Source organism: Vipera ursinii, assembly GCF_947247035.1.
Source record: "Vipera ursinii genome assembly, chromosome: 2".
NCBI lineage: Eukaryota > Metazoa > Chordata > Lepidosauria > Squamata > Viperidae > Vipera > Vipera ursinii.
This window is the reverse complement of record NC_139513.1, coordinates 246,135,915-246,149,614: the sequence shown is the minus strand read 5'-3', so window position 1 is coordinate 246,149,614 and position 13,700 is coordinate 246,135,915. Positions and strand designations below refer to the sequence as shown.

Here is a 13,700-nt window from a genome sequence, read left to right as displayed (position 1 = left end):
TAATACATAAATTAGATGCCAAATCATTAGAGAGCTCAGTCAAAAGAAGAAACATGAAAGAACAAGCCTCTCAAACAAATATTCAAGCTTACCAAAATACATTTATCAACACTGCAGCTTCAATAAGGCATTTCTGTATAATTTGTATGAGCAACTGCAGGCCTATCTGTATCATATACAGAATCCTAACGCAGACTTCTATTCTCAGAAAGAAAAGAGGCAGAGCATATTCCATATCGATTATTTTAAACAGAGCTTAGGCTGTCACTTCAGGAAACAAAATTGAAATCAAATAAGAGTACCAAAAATGAGAGACAGAATCATTTGACCAAAATGTTGGATGAGTTTCCTAGCACTGGACCCACTGATCAGATGGATTAGATCTAAGACTCATCTGTCCCTATGCAATATCAATTATTTATTTATTTATTTATATTTGTTTGCCATTCATCTTCCCACGAGATGATTCTGGGCGGCTTACAACAGTAAAAGCAATAAAACCATATAGACCCATATAACTAACTGCAATAAAAATTCAAATTATGACCCTTTTCCCCCAGTCAATAAAAATTGTTCAGTATGATGAAAACATAGAAGTGTCCAACATTTCAGTTTCTCACTTTACAGACCCATATATCTAACTGCAATAAAAATACAAATTATGACCCTTTTCCCCCAGTCAATAAAAATTGTTCAATACGATAAAAACATGGAAATGTCCAACATTTCAGTTTCTCACTTTACCCATCATATCAAGGCTCACAAAGTATATGAAATAATCCAAACCAATCTTAAAATGGGGTTCTGACAGAAGGAAGACAATACAGTGTAATGGCATTAAACATCATAATATTTAATGACATGGAAAATTGTGCACCAGGCCAGATTTTAATATGTAGGTCAGATTTTAACTTTCTAATATATTTCATGACCAGTCCAAGTCACTGAAACATTTTATGTTTACCACCATAAAATCATCTACTGAAGCTAGAGTCATTATTATGATTACTAATTCAACTTTAAATTCAACGTATTAAATGTTTATATGAGACCTTTTGATAAATAAAAAACTTTAATCATCTCAGTCATAAATGTCTTTAGTTCTGTCATTTAAATAGTCATAAATACAAACCCTCCTTTCTTTCTCTCCTTGATCTATTTGTAATGTCCATTTTATTTACCCATTAAAGTAGGAAAAGAAAATGATTTAATTTGATTTATTGGATTTGGTGAAATGGCTTAGCTCCCAGAAGATTCTGGGCAGCATCCAATAACTCCCAATACATAAGATTTTAAAAAATATGTTTTAAAAAAAACTACATAGCTGCCCAGACCAAACAACACTCCCCAACATGCAAAAACTTAGTAGGACCTCTCTAATTGCAGCTTTTATTTCCTGAAACCAAAGAGAGTAGGGGCCATGCCTATTCTGAGAGGGTGCTCTTCCTGAAAATACAAGCGTCAACAGAGAAAGCATGAGCCATTATTGTCTTATCCCCAATAAGACAGTATTTAATTGATGGGACTTGAAACACACCCACTCTGTCTGAAAGCACTGGATGGGAAGAAACAACTGGAGACAGGCAGTCACTCAAATGGCAGTCTCTATACCATGAAGGACTTTGTAGTACCTTGAACTGCACCCAGGAGTCAACTGGAAACCAATGCAGCTCATATAGCAATGAAGACACACTGGTAGAACAAGAAGCATCTGTTATTGCTTGAATCATTACAATTTGAACCATCTGAAGCTTCCAGATGGTTTTCAAGGACCATATATCTATTTGGTCCAGACTGTGGGGTTGTTAATTTAACTGGGTTTTAGATTAACTCTTGGGGCTTGAATTTAATTTGTTTTAATTGTTTTTATTTTTTGTATTCATGGTTTTAACTGCCCTGTAAACCGTCCTGAGTCCTATGGGAATAGGGCGGTATACAAATCCAATAAAATAAATAAATAAATAAAATATAGGACTTCTTACAATTTTAGAACATAGCTGTATGAAGCCAACATACAAACAGAAATTTGTTTTCTTACTGCCCTATATGGGATTTAAACTAGCTTCAACACAACACACATAAAGAGACTACAAGTTACTTCTTATGTGAGCAACATGATATTACTGAACCCAGCCCATGCATCTCATTAAACTTATTTAGTTACTTCAGTCAATTTAATACTGTTCTTAATCTGCTATATTTATTTAATTCTATTTTGAAATACAATGTAAAAATTATGCAATAAAAGAGTGCATTTAAAAGATGTAAGAAAATAGCTGTTTTAATTTAAGTCATAAAACAATTTTATCCCACAAATTTTCATGTGTGTGTGTGTACGAATGTATGTACGTATGTATGTATGTATGTATGTAGCATATATATTGATTGTAATAACGCTTGCATGTGCCATTCATAGATAGCCTGAGCAAGGGATGTATATAGGGTAGTTTCCTTACTGTGCAATTATTTATTTCCCATATCTTTATTCATCTAATATTGCAAATTATATAAGAAAAGTTCTCAAATACCATGGTATCATTAGTATATTAATAAAAAACAGATGTATGCCCATAGAAATGGAATATATAATAATTATTTCATATAGGGGTTTTTCTAGGTAGACAAGTTGAAGTTATCATTGCACATCCCAATGAGCTTCTATTTAATCACTAGAATATTTTCCTAGATAACTGTAAATTCAAGGTCTGTATACTACACTTTCATAATTTTTAATCTGATGTCGTAGAATATGCCATTTTAATCAAGTGTATGTTATCACAAAGGTCTTTATCTTCACTAGAATGTATAACTCATTTCAACATATAATATTATCCAGGTATGAATGCATACAATAAATTATGGTCTTTTAACCATTTTTACTTGAGTTGTTTATATCATTTGAAACACAGGATGTTTTATTTTTGCTTCTTCACCCCATGACAACTATCGACAATATTAGTATTATCTAGTTCTGCCAGTTACATATATATTTCTCTGCAGCACTAAAAGTATTAGTCATATAATTTTAAATCAATTTCCTCTAAATATGGAGCTATTCTAATAATTTTTGGAAGCATGAGCTTTTTACTGTTTTAACAGATGAACAACAGCACAAATACATATGAATTCTGATGTCCTAAACTGTAACATCTAAATCTAGCCTCTAAAATCAGCTTGAAATCAAAACTAGGCCCACTGAATTCTTCCAATAATTAATACAATATTCCTATCATGCTGTTAAAACTTTTTGGGGTAATTTCTTTTGAATAATGAAGTTTTAGTTAATTTAGAACTCGGAAAGCTCATATTTAATTTTCAGGTTAATCATGTGTAACATGCACAATCGTGTTCACATCACTCCAACTGTACAACTTCTTTTCAGCACTGTAATATATGTGGACAATTGTCCTAATTTCAACAGTTAACAAGATAAATTGCATGATGTGAAATTTATTTCCCTATTGTTAAGTATTTCATCTAGAATAATCCTTGAGCTCAGAACAGGATGTGCACTTTTGACTCCCATTGCTATAAAAATCTAACAAATACAAGGATCTATTGAACAGGGAAATTCCAATACATGCTATCCTTCCATACATATTTAGCCTCAAGAGATTATGAGATCAAAAGATGGCTAATCAGACTATGCACTGAGAGTTTGGGGGTACTCAAAAATAACATGCAGGCAACTAAATAACCTCAGCATTGATATAAATCTATTTTAACTGTTAGCTTCCTCTTAGGATCTACTGTATTCCTCTGAATTAGTAAAGGCAATTTTTCTACAGTTAATGACTAACCGTCCCCTCCAAAGGAATTCCTGCCTTAATATTAATTTGCATACTCTAATGGGAAATAGATTTTATCTGTTTAACAACTAACTTGCTGAGACAGCACATTTCAGTGTAAAACAGAACTGTTAAAAAAACGTCACTCTGCTATCTATTCTGTAATATCTAATCTCTTGTAACTTTACTCACCGTCTGGTGACTTCTGTCACAGTACCGCAGTCCAAAATAATCTATCTCAATGAGGTTTAAATGCCGAAAAACGTAGCCCAGGACAACCGATCCTTTCGTTGATTTCTGTGGGAAAGAATGTGCAGAGACTTTTCATACAAATGTTCATTCTTTTGTTAGCTACACAGTGGCATTCATGCATTCAGCAAGATAAGTCTACCAGAGGAGACTGTATTATTAGAACTGGTCTTTAACAAAAATTGCAATGGCAAAAAAGTTTTTTGACTTATTCGCCAGTCATTTTATAGAAAAGATTGAGCAATTATATTGACAAGTTTTTTAATCTCTAATATCATGAGGTCACATAATTATGTACTCAAACTGTGATCTGCAGTAATTCTGCTTATTCATTCTTGCCTGTATTCACACACCCTCAACACTTTGTGATTTCAGGTTCCCTAAGGGAAGAGGGAAAACATCAGGCAAATCCATTGACAGAGTGATTTTATGAATTCAACTTTGGCATATTTATGCATGCATTGCTAGTTGATACTAGTAACGCTGGTACATTGTAAGCACATTAGTATATAGTGGTACCAGCTGCTAAACAACTCAGGCAGCGAGAGCTATGACTACCTGTAAGAAAAAACCAATTTATTTTACTTTGCTAGTAGTACTGTGTAAGTACATACTGTTAGCTAATTTCCTTGACAATGAAGAATGTTGTATGATGCTCTATAATTAAAATATCAGTATAATATCACCTATGTTTCTCTTTATTATACTGTATATTCATAAACAAGTTTTTTAAAAAGGCTAAAACACAAAATTAAACATGAAGAAATGAGAGATACCATGAATTTAGTACTTAATGTGCCAACATGAAAAGAGAGGATATAGGCTTTAAATAAACAATCAAGCACACCCATACAGTTTAGATGTAAAAAAAAGAATCAGAGAAAAATCTCATCTGAAACAACATAAAATAACCATGAAAAAAAGAATCCCAAAGTCATTTTAACTTAATGTTCAAATGTACATAATGTACATAAAGTAACACCTGTCTTTAATTACTTTAAGACAAAATTAAAACACATTATCAGAAAACTAGCCTAAAACAAAGACTTAAAAGCATGAGTATAAGATCAGCTTCAATCTATTTTGAACATTAATATTTTGAAGAAAAAAATATAACTTTGTACAGAGAGCCTTCTACTTACAAACAGGTTACATTCCAAGAAGCTGTTTGTAAGTCCATTTTGTTCATAAAGCCAACCAAGCGTGAAAAGAATACATATAGTACAATTCTTACTTTACATAAAGTTACATTTCTCCGCCCATTCAATCAAGGACCAACCCTAACCCTCATACCCTCTAAGCAGCAGCAAGCACATCAATTTCCTCTTGCCCCTCTTTTGGGGTGAGGCAGCTCAGAGGCATCCTCCTAAAGGTAGGAGAAGGCTGGTTCTGGGTACTGAGGACCTCTCCTGCATTGATCCATTGTGGCTTTGGCTTCTGGCGTGGCCAATCTTTCCATGGGTTACTGAGGTAGGTAAAATGAGGACCCAGATTGTTGGGGGCAATAAGCTGACTTTGTAATAATGCCGCTTGGGGGGGGGCGAAAGCCCTAATAAGCAGGCATATACATAGAATGAAGGCTACTGCTAAGCACATTGATTTGTGCTTTAAATTGTAAGCCGCCCTGAGTCTTCGGAGAAGGGCGGGATTTAAATGGGATTAAAAAAAAACAACAACCAGCAGCTGTCACCATGCAGAACCTGAGGGATGAGTGAAGTGCACTAGAATAGAATAGAGCTGAAACGGACCTTGGAGGTATTCTAGTCCAGCCCCCTGGTCAAGCAGGAGAATCTATATCATGTCAGACAGGTGATTGTCCAGTCTCTTTTTAAAAACGTCCAGTGATGGAGCGCCCACAATTTCTGGGGGCAAGCTGTTCCACTGGTTGATTGTCCTCACTGTCAGGAAGTTTCTCCTTAGTTCCAGGTTGCTTCTCTCTTTGATCAGCTTCCAACCATTGTTTCTCATCCTTCCCTCTGGTGCTCTAGTGAACAACCTGACCCCCTCTTCTTTGTGGCAGCCCCTCAGATACTGGAATACTGCTATCATGTCTCCCCTATTTCTTCCTTTTCTTTAGACTAACCAAACCCAAGTCCTGCAGCCGTTCTTCGTACATTTTGGTCTCCAGGCCTTTGATCATCTGAGTTGCTCTTCTCTGAATTTTTTCTAGACTCTCAACGTGTTTTTTTTTTGTGATATGGTGACCAAATTTGGCTGCAGTATTCAAGGTGTGGTCTTACTAGGTCTTTATAAAGTGGTACTAGTACTTTGCGTGATCTTGATTCTATGCCTCTGTTTATACAACCCAGCTTTTTTTGGTTGCTGCTGCACACTGCTGGCCTGTAATTAAGTGATCGTCCACCAGGACTCCATGGTCCCTCTCAGAGTTACTGCCTCCAAGCCAGGTCTCGCCCAATCTGTATTTGTTCCTTTGGTTTTTCCTGCTTAAGTGTAAGACTTTGCTTTTCTCCACACTGAAACTCATTTTATTGGATAGGGCCCATTGTTCGAGTTTGTCAAGATCTTTTTGGATCCTGAGTTTGTCTTCTGGGGTGTTGGCTACTCCTGCCAGTCATCTGCGAATTTGATGAGCTCCTCTTCAATTCCTTCATCTACGTCGTTTATGAAGATATGAAAGAGTACTGGACCTAAGACAGAACCTTATGGTATCCCACGGCTTACTTCTCTATTCTCCTCAAGGATAAGCAGGGACACATTTGGTGGGGGATTTCCAGCAGTGGGGGAGGCCACGTCCCAATGGGTGTTATTGCAGCATCTCATTTTTGCAGCACAAACCTCTCCATGCTCATGTGTGGCTCAACTTTTTTTTTCTCCCTGACTGACCTTTGTCCCAGGTTCAGCATTCAGGTGAAGCAGACTCCTCCCTGCCTCAGTAACCCTCTACTTACATCCCCAGAGTACTTGGGCCCTCTTTCAGGCACGTCCAAGCCCACCTCCACTCCACACAGCCAAGGCATTCCTTAGTTGTGCAATGTGCCACAAACTAACCCTTTCCTGTCTTTTCCCACCTTCTGGGATCTTCTAGGTTGGAACTGCGGACAGGTTTGTTCACGTTGGAGAAAGTTTCTTAACTTAGAAATTTTTAAGTAGGGGATTGTCTGTACCAAAATGGAAAAGTATTAACTAATATATGTATATATAATATTTTAACAGTGCAGCAGCTATACCCTAGACCAGGGGTAGGCAACCTTGGCTCCTGGCTCGTGGACTTCCAACTCCCAGAATTCCTGAGCCAGCCATGCTGAGGGGAAAGGGAGAAGTTTCCAAGCAGAGCCATGCTGGCTCAGGAATTCTGGGAGTTGAAGTCCATGAGTCATAAAAGAGCCAAGGTTGCCTACCCCTGCCCTAGACTTACTTCTTTGGGACAAAATCAAATGCCCTCTAGATTTTCTGATTAAAATTTTCAGAATTACTCATAGCTGGCTACACTGGAACATTCAGTCCAAAACAACTGAAGAGCATCATGTTGACCTCTTCCACTACAATATTTTTTTTCACCATTTGCATTTGTAATTGTTCCTGTCTTGCCCACAATAATTGTGAATAAGAAAAAATATTCTTCTGTGGGTCCTGCCATGAGACAAAGCTGAACCTAGTAAATCCATGCCCAAGTACAGTCAGAAAAAGACAAGGCCTATCATTTGGGCAAAATAATATTACAGGTAATGCTTGTTTAATGACCAGTTGCTTAGTGCCCATTCAAAGTTACAATGGAGTTGCCCAGAGCTACTTATGACCCATTTTTGAAGTTCCAATGACCACACCCCCTTATAGTCATGTGATCACAGTTTGGGCACTTGGAACTGGCTGCATTTAGTTGTTGCACCATCACATAGCCACATGACTTCAATTTTTAGTATTTTTGCCAGTTTTCAGTTTTTACTTCCAGTTTCTGGCAAAAAAATGCCCATTGGGGAAAATGAGTTTACTTAATGATCACCACAAAAAATGTCATAAAATGAAGCTGTCAAATAATGGTCCACTTAATGACTGTCACAACCTATAAGTGTAATTCCAAGCTCAATTATGGTCCTAAGTCAGGGACTACCTATAGTGCTTCATTTCTTTGTCATGAACATGCATCTGTTCCCAAATTTTCAGCAATTATACGGTTAATGTGTAGTATTATGACTATACTGAATCTAGGTTATGCTTTCTGAGAAAACAGTATCACCACAAACTCATTAACTGATTATTACTATAGGAAGATTCCTTATTTTCCCATGCCACCTAGTGTTATTTGCTCTGACTGACAGTAGCTTTCAAACATTCCAGGGAGAAATCATTGACACTAGTGCTACTAAATTCTTAGCTGTGCAGTTATACTGTATTGCTCCACTAAGCTGCAGCATCTGCATTTAATTAAATGAAAATTCTATCTTGATAAAACAATTCAGATAGAAAGAAGAGGAAAAGAAAATTCTGAATCTATTTCAGTAGGCCAATATTTTATTTTACTTATCTTTATGAGTAAAACCTGTGTTTTATAAGTACATTAAAAGAAAATCAACTAAAACATATGTCACGTTAGTAGAATAAAAATATAATAACTGCTACAGATACTTTTCATATACAATCCACATTACTACCCTATGCTTTAAATGTTTCTGTTGGTATTCAGAACCTCTCACTTGATCTGCATCTTACAGAAATCAGTGAAATTCTTACATGAAATTAAGCTACTTCAGAAATGAGTATTGATGACTATCATGTCGACATTGTATTGCAAAGCATATTCAACCAGTATCAGAGCTTTTTCCATCCAGGGTTAAGACTGTTATAATTTGCATTACTCATAAAAGAGTAGGGCACGTTTGAGCACAGTAAGGTAGAGCACCTCTGATGGCTATAACTTCTTAGAATTCCCAGCAAGCATAGAAAGTGGATAGCAAGAACCATGTAATGATGTAATTAGCATGTTTGTACATTTGCGTAGGTGTGTTCTTTTCCTTCTGCAAAAGTCCTATCAAGACTGGTTGAACAACACTACTGACTCAAGTCATTCATTTCTCCAAGTAACAGACTGAACACTGCTCTACCAGCATGATCAGGAATGATGGACTCAAGCAGAGAGTACTTGCTTTAGGTATCTTCCCAATCCCTACAAAAAGGATGGGGAACTGTCACTTTCTCTAATTATTTTTAGAATCAGACAAAAAATATGCAAATCACTAGTGGCCCAATGGGATTCAACAGTATACCCAGTGCTTTTTTTGTAAAAGAAAAAGGTGCCGGAACTCACACGTCATACAACCCACCTTGCCTACCCTACAAGGTTCCATCCAAAAAAGGTGCCGGAACTCCGTTCTGACCCTTCTATGAGAAAAAAAGCCCTGAGTATACCTATCCCCAACATTTTCTGCTCCTGCTCCATTTTCTTTGGCTGTGTGTGATGGGTATAGAATAGAGCTATTGTGTCTAGAAAACCCCTAATTTTGTGGCACTATCCACTTATCTTTGAGCAGTAGGAAGAGAAAGGCTTCAAGCGCCACTAACTGAACACAATTGACCAATGAAATCTCTATTAATCTTTCCACTCTATCACTGCAGTCAAGTGTTCACATGACACAATAATGCCTCCCCTCCTCTGACTGAATTAATCAAATTATATAAACAAGGTCACTGACTGCATAACACGGCTGTATAGATTTTTTTGAAAATGCCCTGCTTTGTTGAAAGCTGAACTAGAAACAAAACTGAGGCATCCTGCTTCTAAACAGAGTGCAATCCTGATCATTACACACAGTTCGGGTACAAAACTCCATCAGAGTTGGAAGAGAAAAACAGCGAATAACCAATCTGGACTGGGGATATTTCTAAAATTTAAAGAGTTGGCTTTATACTTAAATCTGGTAGAGGCTTACATTCTGATTAGGAAAGATTTGAAAAATCATCAGCAACAGCAAAAAAAAAAAGAATTGTTCAAAATGAGTCATAAAGTTGTGCTTTATAATGCAGCAGCAGTCAAAACCAGAAAGGCAGGTTTCTACCAGCTTCATAAAATGACAGCTAGAACCTTCAGAAAAGAGGCTCATTTTTCGTTTGATAGGACTAAAATGGTACATTAAAATATGGCAAAATACTTAATACTTAAAATACTTAAAATATTTTGAAAAGAAAATGGAAAAAAAATCTGTAAAACAAGCTCGCTAGGGTATGTATTTGAATATTTAGAAAATACGGCAATCTCTAAAATATTAAAGCAACCAAATGTGTTTCCTGACAGCACCTTTACATTTTTAACTGGCTGATACTAGTCAATTATAAAGTCAGTGTGAAACTTTTGTGGTACATATAGACTGAGTGGAAAGGAAAATTCTAGTGCTGAATTTCTCATGTCAGAAACAGGAATATTTATCCAAGAAAAAAAATGAAAAGACCACCTGATATTCTAATTTCAACTGCTTTTACAAATTTTAATTCCTTAGTGATTTATCTTCTAAACTGAGTCACTAATTAAAATACTTGAGTAGAATTGACAAATCATTCGCCAGTGATCATACTCTTCTTTCCCAGTGCCAACGGCAGAGTATCCCTAAATCCTCCAAACATTCAAAAGCCAATTATTCCAAGTTATCTGTCATCCAATTACTAGGAAAGCTGCCCACTCCGAGTCAATTTAAGCCAGCATCATCACCAATTGTATAGTAATTGCAACCTCCCTTTGAAAGTATAATGTGGGATTACAGCAGGTGATTCTGTCAATGCAATAAGTAATTCTTTTTTAGTGTTTTAAAGACTCATTCGTTCTCTTAATGGGAATTAAGAATGCATAATTTGCTCATATCTATCGTTTGTTACATTTGTAACCATTTTATCAATACAGGCATTATTCAACTTATAACCACAATTGGCACTTGGAATTTCTATCACCATTGTCATAAAGTGAGATATCATGTCATCCATTTCTCTTAGCAACCACAATCCCAAAAGTCCTAGTTGCCATCGGAACTCCAGATGTGTGAATCATTAAGTGAAAGGATTGCAGGGATGCACATGTGTGGTTGAAAAGGCCCAGCCTAGTGTGGGTGGGGGGAGGTGCTGCAGTGCAAGCACAGGGAGATCGGGGAAAGAATACACTTAAGCTCCTGAGCCGCAGTACGGTGCAAAGCCACAACCATCCCTGAAAGCCTCCACTGTCCCAGCTCAGGCCACTGTTGCTGCACTCTGGGAAGTGCCAAATGCCCAGGAAGCCCCAACAGTGTGGCGGGAAGCTAAAGCCTAGTAGTGCGGTGCAGTGTGGTGCAGCGCAGCCCAACTAAGCTACCATCACTGCTCTACACTTTGTCAGCCCAGCTGACCCTGGCTATTTTCTTGCTGCTGCTGCTGAGGCATGCCCAGCTTGATTGTAACATATCTGTAATGCGAGGCAACTGTTAGTCATGCCAACTCTTCTTCCAAAGATCAATTATGCCATTCTTCAAATTGCATAAGCCGTTTTATTCCCCAAAACGTGATGCTTTGTTTTCACGATTTTTCACAAAGCTTCTGAGGTCTTCTCTAGGTGGCATGAGAATGGGGGTTGTCTTTGGAGAATGGCAGGCTCCTCATTCTCATGATGCTTTAAAAGATCTCAGAAGCATTCTAAGGGGAAAAAACATATTTTTGTGTTCTATTATTCATTGAATTCCCATCTTACTAAAATTAATAATAATTTTGCTGAAGCTTTCTGCTTTTTGGCAATCAATATCATATCAGAAATCATACCTAAGACTGAAGTTTTTATTGTCATATATTTGAGACTGTTGGAAAGAACTGACTCAAATATTACAGAATTTCAAATTAGATATAATACCACAGGCAAATCTTTAAAAAAGCAACATCAAAGTTTGATTCTAAGGCCAGTAACTTAACAGATCTCAATTTGAAGAATACATGTTCAAGCAAATAGATTTAATTTAAAACTGGATGCTTCTGCAAATATTTACCAAGACAAACAGGTAGAACTTAATTAACGAGTTACACGTTTAAACTTATAAACAAAACTTATAGATTTTAAAGTTGTTAGCAAAGATAATACAAATATGTATTTGTCTGAAATATATTTATGATTAGAATCAGATTAACAGAACAAATAGATTTCTCATGTCTATTATACATGTGGTAAGGTAAAGGTAAAGGTAAAGGTTCCCCCGCACATGCGTGCTAGTCGTTTCTGACTCTAGGGGCCGGTGCTCATCTCCGTTTCAAAGCCGAAGAGCCAGATCTGTTAATTCCTGAAGAAAATAAAATATTACTGTAGTGAACAATACAATGCATGCAATTATCTATTTTACAACTGTTTATGGAAAACACAGGTAGCAGAGAATTTGAGAAATAATTCTGTGATATGCAGTCATGATACTTGAAGAATAATGTGCTGAAAAGAGGTATATAAAATGCTTTGCAAATGCTAAAAGAAATTTCAAATAATGTACTATATAAACATCAGCAAAAATGTGTTAATATAATTAATTTAATGTAGCATTACACAATGTCTTTGAACAAATATACACAATGTTATTCTAAGCAACAATTAAAATATTACCTAACTTGTGTTACATATTTGGAATGCAAAAATTAAATGATCACCAGGTGGCAGCAAAAAGAAACAAAATAGTCTAACTCTTTACTGCAGTCTCATGCTCATTCAAAAGTTTGCAACTCAGTGAAGTCAGCCTAATTTCTGTGAATTCATTGTCTGCACAGACACTACTAATGAAAAATACATTACTTTCCAACATTCAAACTGACAGTCTCTTGGGATCAATTAATAAAAAGCTCTAGGCAATATGTAGTTTCTCAAAGCAGATTAGAACTTGAGGTATGTGGCAAACTTTATTAATTATTTATTTATTTTAATTCCATTTATATCCCGCCCTTCTCCGAAGACTCAGGGCGGCTTACAAGCTTAGCAGTAGCCTTCATTCTATGTATATGCCTGCTTATTAGGGCTTTCACACACACACCCAAGCAGCATTATTACAAAGTCAGCTTAATTGCCCCCAACAATCTGGGTCCTCATTTTACCTACCTCGGAAGGATGGAAGGCTGAGTCAACCTTGAGCCTGGTGGGATGCGAACCTGCACTAATTGCAGGCAGCTGGTGTTACTTAAGGAGGCATTAGCCCACTGCTCCAAGGCTCTCTATTAAATAATAACATTACTAATTGAACAGATAAACCAGTGAAATCTATGTATTATTTTAGTAGGTGGTATTGCTAATTAATATTGAGGCACTAATATGAACAAACAGAAGAATAAAAGTACAAGTGAACATTGAAAGTATACATGTCTACTTTTAATTTTGTTGTTGTTAATTGCAAAGTTGTGTCCGACCCATTGCAACCCCATGGACAACGTTCCTCCAGGCCTTCCTGTCCTCTACCATCTTCTGGAGTCCATTTAAGCTCACACCTACTGCTTCAGTGACTCCATCCAGCCACCTCATTCTCTGTCGTCCCCTTCTTCTCTTGCCCTCAATCTTTTCCAGCATTAGGCTCTTCTCCAGTGAGTCCTTCCTTCTCATTAGGTAGCCAAAGTATTTGAGTTTCAACTTCAGGATCTGGCCTTCTAAAGAGCTGTCAGGGTTGATCTCCTCTAGAACTGACCGGTTGGAACACCTTGCAGTCCAAGGGACTCGCAGGAATCTTTTCCAGCACC

General features: G+C 36.7%; 1 protein-coding gene across 6 annotated transcripts in view; it reads right to left on the bottom strand.

Annotated features, from left to right (window-relative positions):
• Positions 1–13,700, bottom strand: part of EPB41L4A (erythrocyte membrane protein band 4.1 like 4A) — a gene marked incomplete at its 3' end in the record, with an annotated part of 88,465 nt that overhangs the window by 60,737 nt on the left and 14,028 nt on the right. For all 6 annotated transcript variants that reach the window (XM_083351481.1, XM_083351479.1, XM_083351483.1 and 3 more), the window contains one exon: positions 3,981–4,085. In XM_083351481.1, the coding sequence (XP_083207607.1) occupies positions 3,981–4,085 (105 nt within the window). The remainder of the gene's footprint in view (positions 1–3,980; positions 4,086–13,700) is intronic.